General features: G+C 36.4%; 1 protein-coding gene across 7 annotated transcripts in view; it reads right to left on the bottom strand.

The window, feature by feature from the left end:
* Window positions 1–327: 327 nt before the first annotated feature.
* CSRNP3 (cysteine and serine rich nuclear protein 3) overlaps window positions 328–25,796 on the bottom strand; it is a 111,884-nt gene continuing 86,415 nt past the window's right edge. For 6 of the 7 annotated variants that reach the window (XM_074910633.1, XM_074910632.1, XM_074910637.1 and 3 more), the window contains 3 exons: window positions 19,748–20,007; window positions 12,555–12,851; window positions 328–11,055 (listed from right to left, as the gene is read on the bottom strand). In XM_074910633.1, the coding sequence (XP_074766734.1) occupies window positions 10,012–11,055; window positions 12,555–12,851; window positions 19,748–20,007 (1,601 nt within the window). In that variant the 3' untranslated portion in view covers window positions 328–10,011. The remainder of the gene's footprint in view (window positions 11,056–12,554; window positions 12,852–19,747; window positions 20,008–25,796) is intronic. The other variant, XR_012633949.1, reaches the window with a different exon arrangement.

Raw genomic sequence — 25,796 nt, 5'->3', positions numbered from 1 at the left:
CAACTTACAACTGAACCTCAGTGTTAAGTCTTCTTACTTCTGAACTGGCATCCTGATATCTTGCATTAGAACACTAGTGCTAAAAGTTTTACAAAATTTTTTCTGTCAGTATGGCTTAGCAAGCCCTGGAGCAGCACTGTTAACCATAGTTCATGGCAATGCAGAAAAGCAGTCTGATAGCAGATGTTTATCTATTCCATTCTGTTTAACTCCTAACAAATTAAAACCAAATGCTACCTTAAAACCTGATTTATTTTTTTTTTTTTACAATCTAGAGCACAACATCTGATCTTTATCAGTTTTTATAAATACAATAATTTAGCCATATGTAATTTGTCATTAATGCACACTTAAGAACAACTTACCTTTTACAAATGTACAGCTCAATTTTAATAAATATCAGAATAAAAAGAGGGCACAGACCTGTGAGAAGCAACGTTGATTGGCAGTTTTCAAAATAATTAAGCAACTGTCCTGAAACTTGACACTATGCTTTATATGCCATTGTAGCCATTCGAATGGTTTGTTATATAAAATTACTTCAAATTGTCCACCAGAGAGAGCTGTTGCAAAATTTTTTCCAACAGCTGTTGAAAATGATTCTTTCATTAACTTACACTCAAATTATTAAATTCACCATGATAGGTGCAGATGAATCATGTAGTTTATTCCACTGGCCAGAGAAAAGTGTAGACAGTAGTATCATTAAATGGCAAACAGATATACCTAACAAGGCATTTCTGTTCATTTCTTAAATATTTATCTGCTGATTAAAATAAAAAGCAAAACAAAACAAATAAATAAACAAAATACAAAAAAAAACCCCGACAAAAAACCCCGAACGGAAACTGTTTCTCCTTAAGCTATCAGACAATGAGGAATGGGGGAAATGCTTGAAATTTCACAGATCATCTTATAGAGGCTCTGCAGGTCTGAGGGAGGAGGTGCAGTCCTAATTCTGGCTTTGTTAGATGAGAGAGGAATGTCTAGTGCCTGCATAGTAGAAATGAGATGCACAGTGCACTGGCAGCCATGATGTAACGTAGAAACCTGGTTTACTTCATTGCAAACAAATGGACAATATATATTGTACAATATATAATAAAAATACAGCAGATACAAGTGCCACTAATTAACAAAAAACCCTAATGTTAAGACTTAAAAATGCTCATTTTTGTAATATATACACTGCAGTAATAAGCCACAATAAATACATCAAATTCCATATCATTCATAATAAATACCGAAAATATAAATACAGAAGAATACAGTTAATTTGAATAAATTATTACAACATAAGGTCTAGGTTAAGTTCTGCTGAATATTATTGTAGCTTATATTACCCTTTGGCATCTTTGATGTTACAACTTGTTTAAAAAAAGAAAGGAAATTAAGGAAATGTGTAGTTCATGAAGCTTAAAATTATTTCCATGTACAGATTTTAAGATGAACTTTCTTTCCCTTTGCTTCTTCAAACAATTTAAAAGCAGCAGTCCAATTAAATATGTTGCTTTACTGCTGAGATCTCCATAATTTTAGTATGCAAGATCATCTGTAATGGAAAATGTTCAGTACTTAATTATTTTTCTCAAAAATTAGTAAAGTTAGAAGTAATGTACAAATTTTAAACAAACAGCTGCAATTACATCACAATTTTACTAGTCCCATTTGAGTTGATTACATGTCTGAAAGACCATCAACTTAAGTGCTTTTGAATCCATGCTGTGGTATTATTAACCACTTGCCAACAAAAATTTCAAAAGCAATTTTATATTCTTATGGGAAATATATATATACAGAGAGAGATGAACCTCCTAAAAGACTGGGCTGGACTAGACAGTGTAAATATTATGTAGTTTGTATTTGTTAAAACAATGAAAACACTTTAAACTTAAAAAATGTAGTAACTGTTGTTGGTGGTTGTGTTTTTTAAAAATTGCAATCTCTTAGCTGTAGATGGAAACAAATGAAAATAGCCAATTGCCGTGTCTTTATCTTAAACAGGTATTAACCAGTACATTTGTGGTGTTCATTTTATTTGTAAAAGGCTGTTACACCAGAATGCAATTTAACTTAAAAGATCAACTTTACTAAGACAACATTACAGGCTGAGGCTCTTAGGAATGGATTTGTAATCTACAGATTTTGACTAGTTTTGCACTGTTAAATGTCTAGCGCTTATTTTACATCAAACACTTTTTTAACATGTTTCACGAACTACACTTCAGACGTATTTCCATAGAAGTGCCTACAATCAGTCAATTAAAAGAAGGGCCCAGTTCTTAAGCACTGTTTACATGGGCATTGTTATGTGACAACTGAAGTGGTGGTATTTGTGTGAAATGGTTTGAAAAAACAGTGTGCTTGCTTCTGGTTTTGTTTTAAAAGAACCAGCTGCCAGTCGTAGATGCAATCTTTTCAAGAAGCTGCATACTCAACCTATGTATCCGAGACTCACAAATGGATGGCTGCTTGTTTACAGTGATCCCCCAGTACCCCAGCAAGGTTGACCTTCACCCATAATCCAAGACAAATTTCACTCTTAAGAACATCTTTGAAAGAATTAGCTGCCATATACCAAGACTCAGTTGAAAATCCCAAGCTAAAATGCTAATAAAAAAGGACATCTATTTCTTCTTTGCTTTTGGTGTCCCTTGTTATCTGAGAAACCTCTTACATTTGAACATGTGTCTGGGAGCAGAGTTAACTAAAACTATATTGAACATGACTCGGCAGTTGACATACATAGGCAAAGAAATGGCTGTGTTTCTAGGGTGTAGCTTTGCTTCGTAGTTTTTACCCCATGCTTTTGGATAAGTCCTTTATTTAATGTCTGCCAGTATACAACTGGTATAGAAAAATGGCATTTCCTGTTTGCACTGATTTCTTGTTTGTTTTAAAATATATTAAATAACAGAACTAATATTATGATCTAACATGGCCAAGCTTGTAGTGAGCATGCATATACTTTTCCATCCGTGCTCTGGGGATATCTTAATTTCCTTTTTCCTTCCTTTTTGTTTTTTTTTCCATACATAATGTTTTGTTTTGCCCTTTAGAAGAAAAAAAAAAATTGTCCTCATCATTCTACCTCTTGCCTTCATCCTTCTTTTCCTCTAAATTGCCCTTTCTATTCTCCCCGCACTCACTCCAGGGTGTGTCCACCCATACCTCAAGACAAAAGACTATCTTTGTGTTAGAACAGTGGTGTACATTTCTATCTTCCACCACTTTTCCTGTCCATTGAGGAAAGCTAATCTAGTTGGAAAAGTGCACAGTTAAAGAACATACACTGAAGCAAACTTCTTTTGACTTGGTTCTATTTGACATTAACTCATAAACTATCTAAAATGAAAGTGTCCTTGGTAAGATCTAAATCAAGAAAATTGAGTGAGTAAATGAGGTTTGCTTTCTGACTTTTGTTTTTACACCCACCCCACCAGCATTGGGTAAAGGACTATAATCTTCTCAACTGAGAAGCAGCAGTAGAGCACCACGAATGTGGTTCTCCTGTCAGTGGGGCCTTCTGTGTGGAGGTATCCTCCTAACCATAAAGACTATACAGCAGTAGAGCAATACATATTTTAACTTCTCCTTTCTAAGATCTAATTCACTTCTATTTTATAAAAGGGTGTTTTTAATTTATCATTTATTCCTTATATTAGAAAAAAAAAAATCCTAACAGTAGCTTGAAGGAAACTTTTTTGTTCCCCTAAATGATGGTTTTCTCCCTTCCCCAATCTTGGATTTTCATCCTGTACTGGGCTGTGCTTTATCAAGGATGACAGTCTTTCCCTGGATCTACACACCTCAGGAGACAACGAGGATCCCCTACCACACCTCTGGAGCCTGTGGGGTAGGTTTCCTTCCTGTTTGTTTGTCTGCATGCAAAGGGAGAGTCTACAGACCCCCACCAGGACTGCTCCCTCATGACTCATATTCAGAGCCAATGGGGGACTAGTTTCCATCACAGTTCCAATCTACCTAAATGATAATGTTAAGTGAAAAAACCCCCAACGACCTCTTTTAGCAAAATAAAGGATAGATAGCACAGAGGACACAAAAGTTGTCCTCATGCTCGATTTTAATGAAAAGCCTTACTGTACAACAGACCCTTCCCAGACACTAAGATGAAGGGAGGAAGCAATTAAAAAGACTAAGGCTGCAAAACAGATGTTTCATGAATTGGACGTTCTTATAAAATAAAATTCTTGGTATCAGCCATTAGGGTAGCAGAAAGTTCTCAAGGATGTTATAACTTTCCTCCTTAAGTGAAAATAATACTCTGACACATTTATTAGCAACAAAATTAAAAGCTGCCTCTGATTTAGGAGTGGGAAGAGACAGTGACCAGGAAGCACTTACGAAGAACTCAAGCATGTGTTCACTCGGACATCTTTGCAACTAAGTCGCACTTGTTTATCACTTCACAATGTTCGTGCGTTGGATTTCACACTTCTTGGAAAAAATGGACAATTAATCATTTGCACATGGACAGCAATTACAGAGAACAGCAAAATTAAGGAATCTTTTAAAAAAAATTTGAAAACATTGAAAAGGCAAATGTTGAGATTTCTCATACCAAGGAACATGTTAATGAACTAGACTCTGTTTTGAAAATAACAGTAGCTTTCTACCATTTTAAAAAAATAGTAATCAGATTTAATATTTTAGAAATAAATTCTATAGAATATAATCTCTGAGTTAATTCTAGTTTTTCTAAGTATTTTACATCACATGTTCTGCAATCATAATAAAGTAGATGATAGAATTACTCTTTAGCCTCACTGGGAAAGTGTAACACCCCTGAACACTTAAGGATTTCCCATATCATCCTCTTCTGTCCCTGCTCCTGACTGCTTCAGGAAATCAAACAACTGGCACAATGAACATGAGTTTATACAGCTGTATAGAGGAGTTCCTTATTTAGCAAATGCCTTTTAGAACAGTATCATGGGTCTCTTGCTTTAGCTCTGAGTAAGGGCACCTGCTCTGCTACAGGAGCAGCCTAGACAAGGAGTTTCAACTGAGAGAATTCAGCTGGCAAAAGACAGCAACATACAGGGGAATAAGACTGCCTGTTGCTGCCAAGTACGGTGGTGCAGGTGAACTAGAATCAATCTTGCTGCTCAAACGTTAAGCACCCAGTAGGTAAATGTTGTATATTCAACACAGCTTTTTATTCTGATTTTCACTGTGAAATTTATCATTAAACTTTTAATCATTAATCCAATCCATGGAAAGGAGAGCTTACTTTACTGTTTCACGTTAGTGATAAAATTTCTATTCACTTCTGAGCTGGACTGGGCTTTATTTGGAAAGTGACTTAGTTTGCAGTACAAAAATTTAGTTACAATGCCAAAAAAAAAGAGGGAAAAAATAGTATTTTGCCTGTTCTATAGAATTATTTTTTTTATCGTGGTATCTCCAAGTACCTTAGACCCCAGAGCATAAAGTGACACAGCAATACAAAGGCCAAGGCAACAGAACCCAGGTCTCCTCTGTCTGAGCCCAATACTCTCTATCGAAGAATCAGGAACACCCAAAATACTAAAAAACCATAATACATGTTCTGGTTTGCATACAAATATATGTTTACAATCTTTAACAAACTAGCTGTGTTTCATGAAGATATGCTCCTGACTGTGTGGCAGGGAATGCTATATGATCAGTTTGTTAGCACGTTTACTGAAATACAACACCCAGATAAGATCAGAAACTGGATCTGGATCAGTTACCAAACCAGTGAGTAACACCACCATGACTATTACATGCAGTTTCTGCAGAACGTAGACAAAAGGCAGGATCGCATTGTTAACGGACTCCGTTAGTAGAACCGTGAGCAGGCTGAGCCATATTTATAGCCAGTGATGGTTACTATAATATGGTGTAATCAATGGCCTTAAAATAAATAAATGTCAAATTATGATTTACTAGCAGGAACTTATGTAAATGAAAAGCAGTGAAACTTTACGAATCTAGAACTTTCTGATCTAAATGCCATACAGTTTATCAAATAATTTTTTTTTTTTTAAGAAAAAGGAAATGAATATTAGAAAATTTTACTGACCAGCTTTTAATTTTTTAAAGGATGTTCCAGTGGGCATGAATTATAGCTCTTAGGAAACAATTACAATTGCTGCAATTTTATGTTCGAATCAAGCTCTGATTTTATGTCTAACATCAGATAAAGCTTTATATATGAACTTTAATGATGTGTTTTTTTCTAAGAGAGGCAAAGTTCACATTCTAGGCAAAAAGGCATCCAGTTTTAGGTGCTGCTTCTGTGATCATCTGTGTGAAGACTCTGTTTTATTTTAACAAAGGGAAATGCTTTTGTTATGACTTATTTTTCTGAACTATGTAATTTAATCATAAACGATCTATCAATTTACTACCTGGCTTATTGGGAGTGATTATCAGTAGCCAGATATCTTGGAAATAAAGCTGATACAACTATCAGTAAACATTTCCACAAATTATATACTGTGTCGATACAGAAGCAAATACTGCCGTTTATCATTTAGTAACATAATACTTTTATTACACAGAAATAAGCTTACCCAAAAAGAAAGGGCTGGTTATCAACATGGGTATTAACCAACTGGGAAATGGGACACATCATATCTAATTATACGCTAGCTCAGAAAATAACATTTCCCACCACATAACTTTATTTTTCCTTATATGAAGAGTGCTTTTTTTTCTAAACAACACATCAAAATTTAATCAATTGGTAGGAATCCTGACTCTCACCTGATTTCGATAGCCTACTCTAGATGTCACAGTTCAATTTTTTTTTTAGATTTCACAGTTAAAATGTTCTGTATTTCACAGTTGAATCTGTTTTGGTCATGGCTGTGACTTTTATTGTTATTTGCTGTATGGAATTGTTTGGGGAACAGGTTTAGCCTATATCAAAAACAGAGTTTTCTGAGGGTTTTTTCCTCACAGTATGAGCTTATCTCTGTTAGAAGGCTTGTTGATATTAGTACAGCTACCAGGAAATCTCCATGAATTATAAACAGACTTGACTTTATAACTTCTTGCAAGAACTAAACAAGACTTGTTTACTTTGTATCCTGAGATAAAATCTTGATCATAAAACATCAGATTGAACCAAAAGGAAGGTATTACTATCTACATCATCACCAGGTAGTTAAGAATATTTTTTTCATCATAAATCTTCTTTTATTCTGCACATTTTAGTTTGAGTGTCCCAGGAATTAGCCATTTTAAACAAGAAAAAATAGTGTAGTTCACATTCGTTACACAGTCGCTGCCTTCTTTACCCTATTACAAGGTACTGCTTGTTATCCTACGCTGCAAGCTTTTGAGAATTTAGCTGTATTCACCCCTCATGCCCCAGTGGCATGGAACATACACATCCAAGTACTCAGAGGGTTATACAGATGCTAATACTAAGGAGGCCTGGGGTCTGAAGCCTGTGCCAATGGAAATATTATATAACCATAATCTCAGTATTTTAAAGCTAGCAGAGATATGTTTTATAAAGTTAATCACTTACTGGGTTTGCTAATATTATTAAAGGTATTTTTTGTGTGAAAGCACAGGGGCCAAGAAAATAATTTCTTATTGCTCAGTAAGGGGGTGAATACTGAAACAAATTGTTTCATTTAACTTTCCCCTGAGAGAAATACCCTGGTAAATTGTGCATGATCCTCCAACACATTCTGAGGTTAAAAAGCTGCTACTGATTCACAGCTGGTGTCCCAGCTCAAGTAGAAGGGATTTGTGCTTTTGGTGCTGGTGTCGAGTGGGAGTGCCAGATTTAAGCCTAGTATTAATGCAAGATGCCTATACACACAGAGACTTGTTACATTTGCCCATAAAATATCTTGAAGAGAATAATATTATTCTTAGATGCAGAACTTTATGAACATATTTCTCTTTAAAAATAAAGATGGGTATTTGCTGTATGGAATTGGAGAATACATGCGCTTACCTGGCTACTCAGCCTTTTGAGAAAGAGACTGGAGTGTTCTGTGACTAAGAGGAGCAGAGGCTAAGGAACTGCTGAGCCAGATAACCAGCATGACTGCACTTTCCCAGGAGATGGAATGCACTGCAAGTGTGGAATCCAATCCCTAGAGAACTAGGACTTTTCAATGCAGTTCATATAAAACATGTAGGACTTCTTGTGGAAATGAGTAAATAAAAAACCTTTCCAGCTACTACATGGAGTAAAAATATTTTGCTAATTTAGCATAAAAATGAGAAATCACTTTGCCCAGATTTCATATAAAAACAATTAAATCTTCTTATTTTTTTAAAAAGCATATTTTAAATCTGGCAGTTTTTCTACTGGAGTACTGTACATGATGTTTTCAAGAGCTCCTAACCAGAAGAGTCACTGTTACAGAGCTAAAATTTACACTGTGTTTACATGCATACCATCTAGATTTGACAGATAAAAACGAAGATGCTGATCCTTATTCTGACAAACAAGACAGGTCTACATTTCAACCCACTTCATGTATAATAAGTAAAATTTCAGTATTAGAAAAATTGTTAAAATAGATTTTTAAATCAAAGTAAGGCAGTGCAGAATAATCAGTGTAGAGAAAAGGAGGTTCCTTTCCTATACCTCTTTTTCTAAAAGAAAGCAAGGTTGGTTATAAATTAAAGGTTGAGATACAGCAGGTATTTTAATTCCCATTTCATTTAAAAACAAATGGAGTACAAGGGAACGGATATCCATACGATGCACGTGCTATTTTGCTTGCAGACTTCAGCAGATACGGAATTTCTGAAGTCATGTTTCCTCACTGAATAAACTGGTTCCTAATTAGGCCAAATGACTGTAAATTTGAGATACATTCACAGGTCCACAAAAGCCAGTCTTGTATTTCATAAAAACTGCTAAATATTTAGGAAATCTAGACACTTCCACATTTTTTCCATGCTTCATATAAACTCTGATCAGCAAGACTTTGCTTTTTTAAATTACCTACTGACATATTCATGAACTGGCTTGGGAAAAACGTACAGGTTTTGTTACAGTGAATTGTAAGATCTTACATATACCTCAGAGTCTGGAGCTATGGCATTTCTCCAAAATAGTTCACAGTTCCCGCAGTTAATACAGTACTGCAAAATGGCACTAAAGTGCATAAGTATCTGAATGTTTGTTGGGCTAAAAGGTGCTGTGCAAGCTTAAGCTACTGCTTTGTTATTATATACAAGATCATTTTTCTTTGGGGAGGGGGTACTAGTTCTGGAATGCCACTGGTTTTAATTTTAATGGAGGATTGTCTACCTTTCACCTTTCTAGAAGATGTAAATGGCCCCTTACTGACTCTTCCGTTTGTCAAGAACAGTAAAAGAGAAAACAGTACACTCTAAAAATGCATTTCAAGATAATTTACCAGAAATGGTATTTAAAATAAAAAAAGGAAGAACACAAGGTACTCCAGATGAAAAGTGGACATGCTCTTCGTAACTAGCTATGGATCTTCTGCTCAGATGAACATGCTGTTCATTTTTATCAAAATATGAGTACTAAACTACCATAAATAAAATACATACAGTACAGAACAATTAAAACTTTTTTGTACAGTAGTTACTTTTACATTAAACTTACCATCTTTTCAGATATGTTGAAAATTAGGACTCCAAACATGATTATTTCAAAGTATCATTATTTTTAACAATCTTGCACAGGCCCGACAATCAAAAACACGAAGCTTTGATTCAGATACCTTGGCAGGTTTCACATACTTCGATAGGTAGGCTACTCTGAAATATGTTGGGTGTATTTTTACTTACGTGTTTTATTTTTATCAAAAGACAGTTTGATTATTTTTATTTAAATCTTTACATGAACTGGTTTTGTGCAATACCACTGCCAGTGTAGCTTGAGAAAACAAAATGTGTCTGGAACACTGATGACAGTCCAAGTGTTGTCTACCTCTTAAAAAAGTAAGATTCCAGGAAATCCAGTGTGAGTGCATTTCAATACAGGAAGTCAGTCCTAGAATAATTTCAATATTAAACAGGTACCGTTTCTACCACTGGGGATTTGATGCACTCGTCGTGCAGTCTGCTTTTTTCTGGGAGGTTTAGCGAATTCTCAGCAGGGTGCTCTTGTACGTGACTGTCGCCATTCAACACTGAAACAAAGCCATCTTGAGAAGGACCTTTCAAGTATGAGGGAAATTCCACTTGAGGGTGGCTTGGCCTATGCTCAGTGTATAAACTGTTACATGGAGCACTGCTATCACCTTCAGAAGATGAGCAGCAAACAATCACTGAGGGGTTTGCAGAAGGGTAATGAGGGCTGCTAAAAGTTTCCTCTGATTGCCGTGTGTAGTCAACAAACTGTTCTGAAGTCATGTTGTAAGGCACCAGAGAAAGACTACCGTTCTTGACAGCATCCCTTTCTGAGTAAGTCTCACCTATCTGGTTAGCAGTGCCAGCAACGTGATTCTCTATTTGGTAATACAGACTTGAAGAGTTAGTATAGTATGAGGCATTTTTAGAGTGGTTTTCATGCACAGCACTTCCATCAGAGTAGCAAAGGACAGAAGGAAGAGGTACCATATCAGCATGGGAGCCCATGCTTTCTACAAAATCATCTGCTTTTTCTTCCTCATCATCTTCCTCCTCATCTTCCTCTTCCTCTTCATCATCATCTGATTCGCTAGGGGCTAAACTCTGTGTGCTAGAATCTGTAACTCCACTACAAAAGCTACTCCCATCTTCCTCTTCCTCCTCTTCCCCTGGACAGTCCAAGTCCTCGGCTGACTGGGAATGCATAACCGAAGCCGGAGGTTCAGTTTCAATCTCAAAATTTTCTGCAATGGAATATTCAACCGGATGGGGTCCCGGACTCATAGAACTAGCGTGTGCACTTATCTCATTGTGGCAGCCATTCAGTGCTGGAACTTGCTGCTCTCTATTTTTCTCCAATTCAAGTTTCATTATTGTGTGCAAAAAGTGAGTCCGTACACGGATAGGGTTAAATTCAATTCTACCTGCTGTATTGCTACACCCTTCTTTAGTGCAACCGCATGGAAAAGACATACGATCCACCTTTTAAAAAAAAGAATATAGATTAACAGCATGTAGCATAAACCTGGTGATATGACAGAACCTAGACAGCCTTGAGAAGTACAATAGCAAGGTGAGATTCACCTTGAGAAAGTACTTGTAAGAATAGTTTAGGCTAACAATAATTCAAAGAGTTAGGCCTGGAAGTTAGCGCACTGCTCCTATCAGTAAAGGGACCCACACATGTAACAATGTTGCACAGTAGGAAAAATCTGTTTCTGTTCCATAGGTGAAAGCACTACACATGGGAACCAAAAATAGGTAGTTTTTCTATTTATGGATCTGGTACAGCTTTATTTCATGTTATGCCCAAATCCAGGCAAAAGCACTACTAGAAAGAGTCTTAAAATCTGGTAAAAATCATGGAAGCTAGAAAACCAGTCAAACAAAAAATTATATATAAAAACCTTTATAAAGTTGCCAGTGACCACAGAAAGTAGGAATAAAAACTGAAATATGTTTTAAAAGATAGTCCAGTTGATTGTAAATGCAACATTTTAAGCTCAACAGACTGTGAGCAGAACTTATATATCTAATAATAGCCATCTTAAATTTCTAAAAATGTGACTGAATCCACATGGGATAATTCAATTAGATAGGTTAAGGTTTATGATTTTCATCTACGCTGTAATACCTAAACATCAAATATGATGCAGATGAGAACCATATAACACAATGTAATACAACCTCCCCACATGTGAAGATGAAAACAGGAACAGCAAAGAGAATATATTATTTAAAATAGCAGAGAAAGTTTAGCTTGGATTTAAGAGATGATGAAAAACGCATTCAGGAAGAAATTAACTCAGCTGCATAACAGCAACTCAGGACAATTAGTGGAAACATCTTTCAGGGAACATTTTGGGACATTTACAGCTGTACATAGGACACTCTGTAAACGTACAATACGAAACACCTTTTCAGTCTGTGGAGGAAAAACTGCCTGCTGTATTAGCTGATGAATTTTTTATTGCCTACATGCAAATTTATCATGCATGCATTTTAAGTATTTTGCACATTAAATAAAGGATGGTTCCACAGAGTGTCACTTATTGTTTATCCTTGAGGTTGGATTATAATTCACATTTGGACAATATGTGAATCGTTGCTAAAATAAAAGGTAATATCCCTTCTGAAATCTGCAGCCTACTGATTCTTCTGTTGTCTGCATCTAGATATTTAGATAAAGGCCAAAGAGCAATACGAGAAGCAGAATATTTGTATAAGGAAAAAAAAATTTAAACCATGTATGTGCCTAAACCAATCACAAAATAAAGATGTTTAAGGAGATTGTATTGCACACTATATGCTCTTAAATCTGGGCCTTAAAAAATGGTTTGAGAGCCACAAGTGTTATCATCTTAATAATTAATTTCCAGTAGTTGTAACTTTGACAACAAAAAAAAAAATGTGTGTGCATGCACACACACTCTTCCCCCTCCCCTTGATAGCTAAATAACGACAATAATATAGACATTTACCTGGCATTTTATGCCTGCAAGACTGCAAGTGCAAGTTTCTGGATCACAGAACACGCGGCAGTCACAGCCACAATCCTCTCTGGACAAGCGGATAGCTCGCAGCTCGTGTTTTTCTTCCACATCAATCTTCTTCACTCCAGAAGCTCGCAGCAATGCCCGTCGCTTTTTTGTCGGCAGGGGTTGTAGAAAGAAGTACTCATCTACTTCAGTGTTGTCTAGATCAATATCATCATCAGAAATGTCATCCAGAGTCAGCGTATTAGCTTCTTCAGATTCCACTGTACCGTTCTTTGTCATCTGTTGCATAGAACAATTAACAAAGTCCTTAAACTATACTTACACACATATATCTATGTGTTATAGATGTAAGCATGTGCAATGAATTATGGATGTGGAAGGCTGTATTTAAAAATGTTACACAACTGCCAGTAAATTCCAGAATATGACTACAGATGGGGTGAAAAGGCAGTTCTTTCACATTTAACATGTGAGTTCAATACACATTTTTAGCTTTATGTTTGTCATGAAGCTAATTCTTTTTCTGTTTCTGATTTCTTGTCTGCTCTTTATATCCTTTGTTGTTGCTTGCCAGATCTCATGGCTTTCTAAAATTCTAGTCTTTTCTCTATTTCATAAAATAATCTTTGAGCCCTTAATTGATTCTAGTTCCTGTCTCTGGGCTCCTTGAAATTCTTCAATATCCCTTTTGAGATAGTAATTACACCACCAACACTGTTTCAGATTATTCATCGCAGATTTGCAAAATGGTGTATTTATGTCCTATTCACAATCCTCTTCCTCTTTAGCTGACAAGTTGTTTGATGTGTGTACAGCTGAGGTCACAAAGCAGTATTTCCCCTTAATCACTTGGGCAGTATTTGCTTCTTGAGTTGACAATTTTAAGCCTGGAAGTCGCTTAATTTTTCCCCTTTACCTAAATTATTTCATGTTCATTTGCAATGCATTTCATGGCGCTGACGCATATAGCTCGTCTGAAGTTCTCTCTAGTCTTTGGTCCTGAAAATAACCTATTTAGCTTTATGTTGTCAGAGATTTTACTACTTCACTAACCAGTCCAGATTATTCTCAGGTAGTTAATGAATGAATAAATTTAGAAAAAAGGAAGTTGTGAACCTCTTGTGGAGGATCTTGAGAAAAGGGGATTTGTGCTCCTTTCCTAGGGGTATGAATTTTTGAACCTCTGCAGATACAAGTATCCTGGCACTATATTATTACATATGTATAGTCTAGCTCTCAAACCTTTCAATTGTGTTTCAAAATTAAATGGCCATGAGCATCAAGAACAAACATCCAGTGCCACTTTCATAACATAGCATACACTTCTGCACCATACTCCTGTAACTCACCTCATATAGAAAGGGGTGTATATATTCAAGGAGAAAAGAAAAAACAAATTTACTGCACTGAAGGAAGGTTACTTTTCCCACCCATGGTACAGCTCACTGGTTATATCTGCCAGATAACATAACTACTGGGTTTATAAACGTTCTACAGAGAAAATTACTTGAGAATCAAAAGAATATTAAATGTTAAAGTTCAGAGAGATGATGATGTTCACTACAAAAAATACATTTTCTCAAATTGATCAGATTGAGCACTGTGCTACATAGCAAACCTGAAGCAAGTGCAGTTACATGATTTGTCATATAGTAAATATTATTATTTTTCTATTAAATAATTTTGCTTAAAATGGAAAAACAAACAAACAAACTGATTCCAAATGTTCACCCTAATCTATGTAATGTTCTCAATTGATGAGGCCGCTGATATACACTAGCCAAGCACCTGGACTCATACTTTTATGAAAAAACCATGGTGCAACTATGTGATAATTATACACTGGTGAAGTCTCAAGTCTCATCTGCATTAACAGTTTCATCATGGGCACCACCATGACCTCATAAAAATGGCCTCCAGTGAATGTAATTTGAATGTCCTTACCTGTAGAAAAATAGCCATTGAAATTCTTTCTCTGTTTTGCCTTATTTACCTGCAGAAAATCTCAGCTTGGCCTGTTATCCCAAATGAATTTTTAGACACCAGTTTTAAATGCAGATAAAATACTGAAGTCATAACTACTGTTGCCTGTTTCTTGTACATTTCGGTGATTAGACATTTAACAACTATCACTGTAACTCTCCCCATTTTTCTGCTACTAAATCCTGTCATCTCTATCTAGCTATGCTTTTCATATGTAAGAAAGCAGTCCTGGCTCTTACCCATTCCACTATTTCTGCTTTTATTATATTCCCAACTGTTTCATTTTTCCATTTATATTAACAATGTCCTTTCCACAATCTTTTGGACTGTAACTGTCATTTATGGCATTACTGAATTACTCGATGGTGAACTCTTACTGTTTACTCTTTTTTGTAATTGCAGTTTTGTGTTTACAACAACTGTGTAAGACAATCACAGAAAAAAAGCACCCCAATTATTTCTGATCTGTAAAGTCAGGTTAAAAGAAATACTCCTCCCTTTGAAGCAGAAGAGCCTCAGTGTCATGACTGGTATCCTTACATAGAGCGTACATGTGCACGTTACACTGTACAAAGAAAAATTCTCCTGAGATCAGTAATCACCCCTTCTTAGCAATTCAGCACTATATTTAGTTCATGCAGAGGTGTTCTGCATTTCCACAAATTCACTTTACAGGCATTATTGTTTCCTCCTCTATTCAGTGTTTTCTGAATCTTGCTCCATAACTGCAGCCTTCTGAGTTTAGTGCCTTCAGTTTATTTCATGTTTCAGTTTCTTTACCATGTCTGTTATAACATTCAAATCCCTTTATCTGCATATACTTCTAGCTCTTTCTTCATTTTAAATGCAGACATTTTCAAAATGTCCTCTCAAACTTCCTTCAGATTGTTCTCTTACTCTATTTTCCATTACTCAGTTCACTTTACAGTGGGTAGGAAAAGAGGGTGTAATAGCTCCCTGATCAGTTCTGCCTGGCCCTGGGACAATGAAGAGATTATTTACACCGGGTATTTCAACTTATTAGTTAGGAAAATGAGTTAGAGAAGACAACATGAGAAGTCATCCTTTTTCTGTATAATCTGCAGCAAGACACAGGTAAATCCAGAGTAATTAAATGCATCTTGAATTCCTTGCCTGAAGCTAGTGGGAGGAATGGCTCCAATGCACATGCAACTCAGCCTGAATGTTCAAATCCAGAAGAACATCCTTGATTTTTTTTCCATTTTTCATTTTTTGTTAGCTAGGTACAACTAAGTACAGTGTATTTATGTTTCCTTGCTTTCTTGTATTTTATAGAATAGGAGAATGACCTACCTAAGAATTCTGATTTCTCTAGTTTTAAGTACACAAGGCTCAAACCACTCCTTTAGCAGATCACTGTTATTTAATTGCCTATCTGAGTTTAAATTTGAAACTGGTGAAGGGGAAGAATCTAATCCCTGCTTCCGTAATTATTTTAGTAATTATTACTATTTAATAAAAATTAAGTTCCAGGGCTCTTACTCATGAGGTGAATGCTGTAACTGCTCAGCTTACAAAGGCACCATAGAACCATGCCAAACCTGTCATGTATTTCTCCTCCTCCTGCAAATCTCAACTGCTTTGCTACATGGCAGTGGAGCAGCAAGGAATGGACTCCAGCCACCTGCTGAATACTGTATGCCATTCAAAAGCCTGGGCACCAAGTGGGATTAGACAGCAGTTTGCCCTGAGTCCTTTGCTGAATGACTTCCTTGTTGTCTCCTCTGATGTTTTTTCGCAATGTTGCCACACAAAGAGCAAATGAATTAATGAAATGAAAGATTCAAACATTCTTAAAGCAACTGGGTAATTACAGAGGGAGGAAGATTATCAAGAACCATCAAAGACATTTTCCAATACAGAACTTCAGGGGAATATTAAGTTCTCTTGATAGTCATAATATTGTTCATCTGAATTAAACCTGATATGGAGATGGGTAAAAGTTCTCTCATAAAGCTAAAGGTTAATGTCATAACAACAGAACGCGGCTAGGCCCATTGAATATATGAAGCCTTTGGGTGAAATTCACTTCAACTCTGTAAAACGTGAAAAATTTAGGTTAGACACCTTTGCCTGCCCTAGCTGGAAATTATTCCTTACAATTTCCCACAAAGGAAACCAACTGTGTCCACAGACCCAGAAGCCATAACATCACTAGGGTCATGCTAATCATTTTAATAGATCTTACTTAATTTGAGGAGACATTATGAGTAAGCAATAAGGACTGTTCCAGCTAATTTATGGTGCTTACTCATAATGTCTTCTCAAATGACAATGTATTAAAGTAAAGCCTACCTTGTACCTTTCATCTTGACAAGCTGGCTTTTATGTCCAGATTGCCATTAAAATTTTCACACTCTGCTGCTAACAAGTGTTTATGCCACTGTCAGCAGTGTTTACACCAAAGTGCTGCTGCTAAATAGCTCAAGTGACTTGAAGATGATTTTAAAGTCTTTATCTGCTTTTAATTAAGAAAAGTTTTTTATTTGGCTCTTCACTTTAGCAAGTAAAATAATAAACAGTACGTAATGTAATGGAGATTCAATTTCAATATATTCCTGTATTTGTACTTTTTAAACTAATTATACAAAAGAGAACACTTTCTACCTGCAGATTTGTATATTTTAATCCAATGCAAAAAATTTTAAAAAACAGGGAAACTTAAATTAAAAAACACATTGAAAATGTTACTTTCTGTTTGCATAATGGTTTTCAAACAGAAAAAACTTTTTGAGCAAGCTTTGCCCTACTTCATTTTTCCATTTTCCTCAGTTTTCTGTACAGATGTACAGTAATTTTGACACAAATCCTAATTAGTGCGTTTTCACTAAAGATCATAATAGCTGACATTGTCACCTAGGAACATTATGGCCTTTCCTTTTTGTGTTCATTTAGAAACTATGTGAATGACCAATCGGAAATTCTATAATGGGAAATCAGAAACGCCCAGTTATCTGAAGCAAATAAAACATGCTCAGTGCTTTACAGTGACTCTTCAGTAATTCAGTGAGTCCTGGATTTGCTTTTGGGAGAGAAAACAGGTTTTTGGGGTTTTTTGGTTTGTTTTGGTTTGTTTTTTTTTTACCCCAAGTGTATAATCAGGGATGCAACTAAGCTAATGGCCCAGTTAAAAAAATTGAAGTTTTCTGTTCCCTATGTTTTAATACTTGCTCTAGAGTAAAGCGAAATATTTTACTCTAGTAAAAGATTTAAAACTAGTAAGATGTCACCATTTTTATGCCACTCTCAGGATTCTGAAGACCTAACCACAATTTCCTAATATCTGGAGTCGGCTTACAAGTCTCATAACATGCTAGTAAACTATTCCCACATCAACTGCTGAGGATCTATGAAGAAAGAATCCCACCACTCCTGAATTAAATGTAAGGGAAGGACTTTTCTATTTGGTAAAAAGAAAATTAAAATTAGGACAGAGGGAAGAACGCAAATCAGGCTTTCCCTATTCACTGAATACTTACGAAGAGATTTTGCAGGAACTTAACAGTCAATAAACATTATCCACTCAAAACAAGTGACTGGGGAGATGGGAGAACACGTTGTATTTGGAAGAGCAGAAAGTAGAGTCTATGTCCCCTAAAAAGAGTGGGCTAGAGTGAAGTCAGTTAATGAAGAAAGGAGATCCATCCCAGCCAAGAGCAGAATTATGAAAGTACAAAGAGCCACACTCTACTCCATACAGATGAAGGCTAAACCGCCTCATCCAGTCTTTAGCGGTAAACACAATCCATGATTTTTCTTGATTTACTTTCTAGCTATAAAAAGAAAAGTGAAATATTTGCATGCCTTACTATTCTTTACTCACTCCACTGGGGATTCCTCTCTTTGAGCCAGTTCCTAGAAGTCAGCCAAGGGATCTACACAGAGTCATTGGTTACAGTGACACAGCTCAATTCACACTTGGTGCTCTGAAGCTCCTGTGATGTGAGATGTTTAGAGGTATAATCTCTACCTAGTGATAAATCACTAACACTCTAGCCTTTAATTTCCAACCTGTCCAAATATCTGTCTTTGATTTCCCTTTGTCCTGAGTGGTTTTATTTCATTATGTCAGTTTTATAAACCATTTAAGAATCTATTTAGCTATTCAAATAAAAAACAATTAGGAGACAAAAAAAAGTAATTATAATAGTATGGGTCATACACACTTCAGGAGTTCAGACATAGAACTCATGAACACAGTTTGTTCTGTGGAAAAATGCTGAAAGGCATTTCTTAAACTTGAAGGGTGCCAGTTTGCTCTGGACAACTATAGTAGTATCTGAAACAGAGATATAATATCACAAAAGAAGGGACTATGGAGCACAAGCAGTTCGGTCATTTTAATAACAAGATTCATCTGAAGAAGAGCACAAAATACTTATAATACAAGATACTACACAGGAAGTGTTTCATCCACTACAAAACCAGAAGTTTTGCCACCAGTTTTAAAGGGGCAGAAGGGACACTTCCAAGAATGCATTCCCTTTCTCCATTCTCCTCTACCCAAATACACAGCTTCTTTCCTCTCCTGTGCTATATTTAAAAAGACAGCTTCAAAACTGTAGCCAATATTTGATCTGACTAGTTAAACTGATACAGCTGGGTAATTTGTCTGACATTTCTTTAACACAGACATCCTCTGGTGAAATGTTAAAGACGCATGATTATATAAATTGGTACACTGAAAAAAGAAAACATTTTTAGTATTACTGTTTCTTACTTTTTTCCAAATTTGCTGAAGTTGGCCAAGAAAATAAGCTGTTCCACTTTGTATATTTAGGTTGTCACCATTTCCTTGTCTAACAGGGCACTGTGCAAGGGCTAAGACGACTCATCTTCTTCCTGGCACTTCCAGACTTCTGCTGGACACCCTATTCAAGGCTAACTTCCACCACTCCCTGCCTTTGTTTTACAGGGAGGTTGTTTACTCTCTGTTTTTTACAGAGAGGAAAACACTCTGAGGTACCCATCAATAAGAGCTACAACTGCACTTGGTAATATCAAACAAAAATCTGTCTTCAGTAAAATAAATTTAAAAAGAAGAAAAATGCCATTGGTTCAACTGAAAATAGAGTTGATACAAAGACACACACACATATTGGGCCCATATCGCTGTGACACTGCTCACTTAGGTAAATAAGACAGGAATCAAAATCTTGAAGAATTTTTACCTTTAATTTTAGAGAATTGAGTTTTTCCTCCCTTAGATGTTCTCTTAACATCTCTCGGTGAAGCCTCTCCTGCTCCATTGCAAACTCTCCAAGTGTGTACTGGCGCACACTGTTGTGGCGAGTAGACATTCCCAGCGTGCTTCCCCCCTGGCTGGGAACACTGGTGAAGCCTTGCCTTCTCGTGAAGTAATACACAGTAACACAGTTAAAATGGACATTTTTTGTTCTCTTCCGCTTCTCTCTCTTCAGGATTGAAGAAGCTGGAACAGATGCAGATTACAGTATGAATGATAACTTGCAGTCATATAGCAAATTCATCACATGTGTAGTTCCACTTTCCTTAACAATACCTGACCATGTACACATTAAAGTTCTGAGGTGTGCAGTCTAAATGAGGAGCTAACGTTAGAAACATTTACTGCATATTCAAATCTAGAACCCATTACAGACTGCTACAATAATGAATGCTATTGTCTACTTCAGAACAGAAATTCTTGGGAGGACAGTTCTGTTTTCCCATAGGATTATAAAAATGTTTAATCCTTTTACCAAGGAGCAAATAAATCCCAGCAAAAAGGACTTCTTTCACAGTGTCACCCCAAAGACAGTGATCCACCAACTTGCGAACAAAGCAATACACATGACAGCAGCGAGGAGAACAGCAGACCCAGTCTTTCACAGTTCTATACACACTGTTACTATCTGTCAGTAAGGCTCAGCCGTAGAGATCTGTAACTACATCTTTAAAGCATTGGATCACATTGGCAGAAAAGATTCCTATCTCTTATCATCTAAAATGTGAGAAATTAGTGTTAGAAAGACTATAAAGGCAGTATGTTAAGTGTTTCAGACTGTCTCAAATTCATACCATCATCATCATCATCACAGAATAATATAGGAATAATTCTGATTAACAATCAGATCCGCTTCCTTTTTATTTACTTTCATTCTTTTTCCTGCTGCCATCCACTGAATACATGTGTGTGTGTGCATATATATTCTAACATGTAGAATTTTAACAAAAATAAATCTAGTCTAATTCTTTTCTGAGTCCCCTCAAACTGGTGCTCGGATTTTCTTACACACATATGCAGTATCACATGGAATGGATTTGTTTAGAAAGAAATGCATAATTTTAACTGTCAAATATTATCCTTTTTTTCTACAGATGTTTAGTAACTCCTTTCAATGATACTGATCTATTGTTTCTCACTACTAACCGTGGTGAGCCTTTAGAGAAAAAAAAGACACACAAGCGTTAGAGAAAGATGAGACACTCCTTCATTTTTAAGACGAGCAGCCTGATTATTTGATTTATTGCAAAAAGGCAACAGGATGTTGAGAATGTAGATAATAAGTAATTGCTTTGCAGTTTACCAGCAACAATTGGGCAGGTGTGAATGAAGAGACCTAACTGGCAAAATTCAGGCAGTAAAATGATTTAAAAGGTGCCTGACCACTCTTGAAAGACTTGGAATCACTGTAAAAAAGCAGTAGGAGCAACAATGATGTACACTGCTTATCTAAAATTGCACCGTCTCTACAGATTGGAAGGATTTGGCCTTCAGCCTTGGTTTCATAACAGGTCTGGTTTACTGTCACAGTTAAAACACAAGTCATTCTCTAGTATTATTATGTAATGAAATGTTAATCACCACAAATGTAAGACCCCCAAACTTTTACATGAAGTAATTCAGTGCAAAAACCAGCATAATCTACCTAAATATATGAAAAACAAGTGTATTAGAAAATAGTCCTATGACCAAATTACAGACAGTATGCCCTACTGACATAATCATAAAACTATTGGGGGCTCAGTAAAACATTGGAATAGCATTATTTTTCCTAAATACTGATAAGCAGCTAAGATTATGGTTTATTATATATAAATAACATGCACTTCTTCAGATATGCCACAGGTATGTTAGATTATAAACATAAAACAGATAAATAAGCTCAGGTCCTATATTCACTTCCATGCTCTCAGTGAAGGGTGTTCCAAAAAAGGTGTAGGATGTACACAGAGAAATCAAAAGGCAAACTCTGTTACATTAAGCATGTTCACTCTTACATCCAACTTTAAGCAAATCTTGTCTCAACAGAGCCTGTGTAAAGTACTGAGAGGAAGCTTTTAGTGGGGGAAGAGGGTTATTTTGTTAGAAGAGGGTGTGTTAATTTTCTTTTGTTAGACAGGAGCGTGTCAGTTTTGAATTATATTCAATATTGTTGTAATGTACTGGGTTTTTTCATATATGTCACAGTTTCAAAACAAAACTATCTTTAATAAAATCAATTCTTTATAGTTTGGAAGATGGGGTAATTTAGATATTGTGACATTCTCTTTCAATTTAGCATGAAAGCAAATACTCTTTGAGTCAGAACCTTCACTGCCTATATGCTCTTACACATGGGAAAGTGTATTAAAAAATCCTGCTTCTGCTGAAGAAGGTATCTAAACCATTCTGGATGTATCCAATTTCTGATATAACAGTATTGATGTTATCTGGACCTCAACTGGATCTTGCCTCTAATTTGGAAGAAATATTGACAGCTACTGAAGGGCAAGCAGCTCTTTTATCAAGTAAAAGAAATGGTCACAAATGGGATGAAAGATAAAACTATAGCAAAACATTAAAAGAAAGGAAAGATTAGAAAGTTAATCTTAAAAATATATACATATGCTTCATGAGGAAATAGAAGGCAATTGTGCCTGTAATTTGCACAAGCTAGTGAATGTCTTTGAATCTTCATCTGTAAACGTCAGTATCTACCACGTAAGGTCTACGTTTCTAGTCATTTGTTTTAGACCTTAGCCACGGAATCCCTGACATTGCTGCTTACTGGCAGGAATAGCAAATACTGCGACAGATGTGCTTCCATTTTTTTTAAGTCTGTCAATCTCTTTATGGAAGAGACACTACTTTCAACACTACTTTCTATACATAAAGAAATCAACCTTAAGTTTTATTCACATGCTACACTCTAATATTAATAGTTAAACGAAGTTGAGCAGAAGACTGCAATCTAATTACTTCCAGCTGAAAAAACCCAATGTCATCTATGGTAAAAAATAGATTGCATGAACGAACTTTTCCACATGAATTACATGAAGGAGAGGGATGGGGGTGCCCATGTGTGTACTGTCAAGATTTAGAACATGAATTTCACACGTTGCTGTACATTTATGCCTAAATTTGGTCAGCAGTCTCTCTCAGTAAGACTGTAGTTGTCATGAGCTGTCTTAACCCATTAATGCATTTCTTCAAGTTTTTATAGTTCTTATTACTTTTATTAATTAAGTATCAATGCCACATCATTAAAGTTGTTTGTTTAGGGGTTTTGTAACATACCATTGTCAAAAACTGAGTTACAACAGAACTAACCTGAACTTCAAGAAAATGCTGGCATGCCATAACTGCAACAACCACCAGTACTCTAAATCCAGCCCTATACAACAGTTACTGAAGTCAGCATGAGAGCTGACAAGCACATTGGAAATGTCATTAAAGTTCATGGTTTTATTTATTAATGTTACAGTTCCAAGTCAGACAAATTATATGATAATCTGCGTAAGTAAACTAGCACATAAACATTCAGAGCCCTCAGATTACACATGATTTTTTTTTCAGAAACACTTCCTATCTTTTGGGTTTTCTCTGTCTCACCTAAGAGCTCATTAAAGGGAAGATCTAAGGCTCTGTAACTCTATAGTCATCTCTCGTATGTTACGGCTAGGAAATAGTCAGAATATATTCACATTTATGAGAATGTTGTTTACAAGAACAAATGAGGCAGGAACTGCAAAAGATTACAGGATTTTATTTGATTACTCAAAAGCACAGATTAGAGATGTCAGTGAGGTGACCGGAGAATTGCGCCCACCTCAGTAAGGACACGAAGGAAGCAGAGTCAGCACCGCAGAGGCACTATGCTCCCGCTACTATACTTCCTAAAATTGCTGAGCAGAGGGCTGCCTTAACGTGACCTCAAAACCCCTTATTATTAGAAGCTGAATGGAAATGTTGAACATTTTCCAACATCAGGGACAAAGTGCTCTATAACTCATTCAATGCTTTTGCTTCAAGCCAACAAGAACTCAGATTCTCAGATCATCTTACCAAGAGTCAGGGGCATATGTTATTCTGCATGCACTGTACCTCAAACGGTACGTTCAAATCAGTTGTAGTTACTGCTAAAGACACTGCTTAACTCAAGACAGAGCAGAAGGATGTACAAAATACCTATTTTATGATATATCGGAAAGCATGAACATACGCCCAGCCAAAAATTTACTTACATTAGTCAATTAATAAGTTCCTTTCAGAACAAGGGACACAGATTGTGCAAGGCTTGCATGCTTCTTGGGAGTCAGTTTCAAAGATTTTGTAGTGAAGCAAAAGCTCTTAACCTACAAATTTATCCACAGAGAATGTAAACACCACACTATTTCTGAAGACATGTAGTAACGGCTTCCTTGCCTGGCCATTCTCAAAACAAGTATTTACATGCCATCTGCCTGTGTAACAAGTGATAGCAGTGGATGCCACTATCATCTGTTCTGTGGAAAAAGGGTAATACTGACTCCAGGCAGAGTGTGTTAGGCAGAGATGTGTTTTTTTAGCAGATGCTGGACACACACTGCTAACAAGTGGTTTTTGGAAATGAATGCCACCAGCTTGGGTCTAGCAGTTCATGGCGAGTGAGGATGCCAGAAGGAACAGGAATATTCACCATCACCCAAAACTGTCCCATGGATCACACATGATCTTCAACACATTTATATACTACAAGTCTGATACATTCCATGGAAGGAAAAAAATACTCCCTTCTTATGTATTTAAACAATTCATATAATTTTTAGTTCCATATTTCAAGATTATATGGAATTAAGTATTTTTGACAGATACTAAGTACTGTAATGCATAAAATATATCAATTATCAGAGGGAAGGATGATACTGTTAAGAATATAATTGCCACTACAGAACTATCTCTCAGAGAAGGTCACTATATCAGAACAACGTCTTCAGACATAGGTATCTTCAAACAGGACTGTCATGATCCCTCATTTGAAAGAATATCAACTGCTGAAATTTTGATTTTTGGCTTGACATCTGAGTGACAGAGTTTCTGGGTTTAGCAGAACAGAGCCCAAGTTAATAACCTACTTGCAACCGGCCTGCCTCCTCATGGAGTCAGGTCAGGTCCTGTAGGCTTGTGTCAGCTCCTGCCCGTGCAAAAGCAGCTGCTGCAGATTCAGGGCTGTATCTGGACCTGTACAGCACAGCCCCATCCATGCAGCACTCGACCCAAGCTAACAGCCACAGCATAAGTCATCTGCACCACAGACCATTTATGGCAAAACTGGCAGTTTTGGGAGACTGAAGAATTTCATTACTAGATCATTTTCCGCAGCTTATTCAAAGCAATGTTATCAGCAGCTCTCTAACTTCTGAAATTGTATGCCCTTCTTTCTCTACCCCACACCAGGGTATTTTCAAAGCATGGAGTGGAAAGCTAGAAGCAGAGGAGGTTCCCACTGACCTCTGCGCATGGGGGTGAGCTGTTTATCTTCCCTTCCCACTCGTGGGAACCAACGGAGCCAGGAATTCCCCAGCCCAGAGGGGTGCAGGCAGAAGACACTGACGGGTGCCACCTGCATCCAACACCCCCAGCCACTGCCTCCTCTGACAACTGGTATAATGTTCTGAAGCTGCTTCTCGTGCCCCTTCCTTCTCTACCTCAAGCTGTATTTTCTGCTCTTTACCCTGAGAACAACCATTATTTATATATTTGTGAATTTGTGAAAAATGACAGACACAAACCCCCCAACTCTTTCCACATTTAAAAAAATTAAGTTTTATCATATTTATTCCTAATATATTTCTTATGTCTTGGTAACAGATGTCATCATGGGTCCATTCAACTACAAAATCCCAAGAAAGTAATTTTCCAAAGGGGAAAATCAATATTTACACTAGCAGTCCAGTGTGTGCTTATGAGAATCATCCAAGTCTCATTTGTATATGAATAAATTATAACTGATGAAA

Source organism: Athene noctua, chromosome 7 (genome assembly GCF_965140245.1).
Source record: "Athene noctua chromosome 7, bAthNoc1.hap1.1, whole genome shotgun sequence".
Classification (NCBI taxonomy): Eukaryota; Metazoa; Chordata; class Aves; order Strigiformes; family Strigidae; genus Athene; species Athene noctua.
Note: the sequence above shows the minus strand (reverse complement) of the source record. Positions and strands in the feature narration are given on the sequence as shown.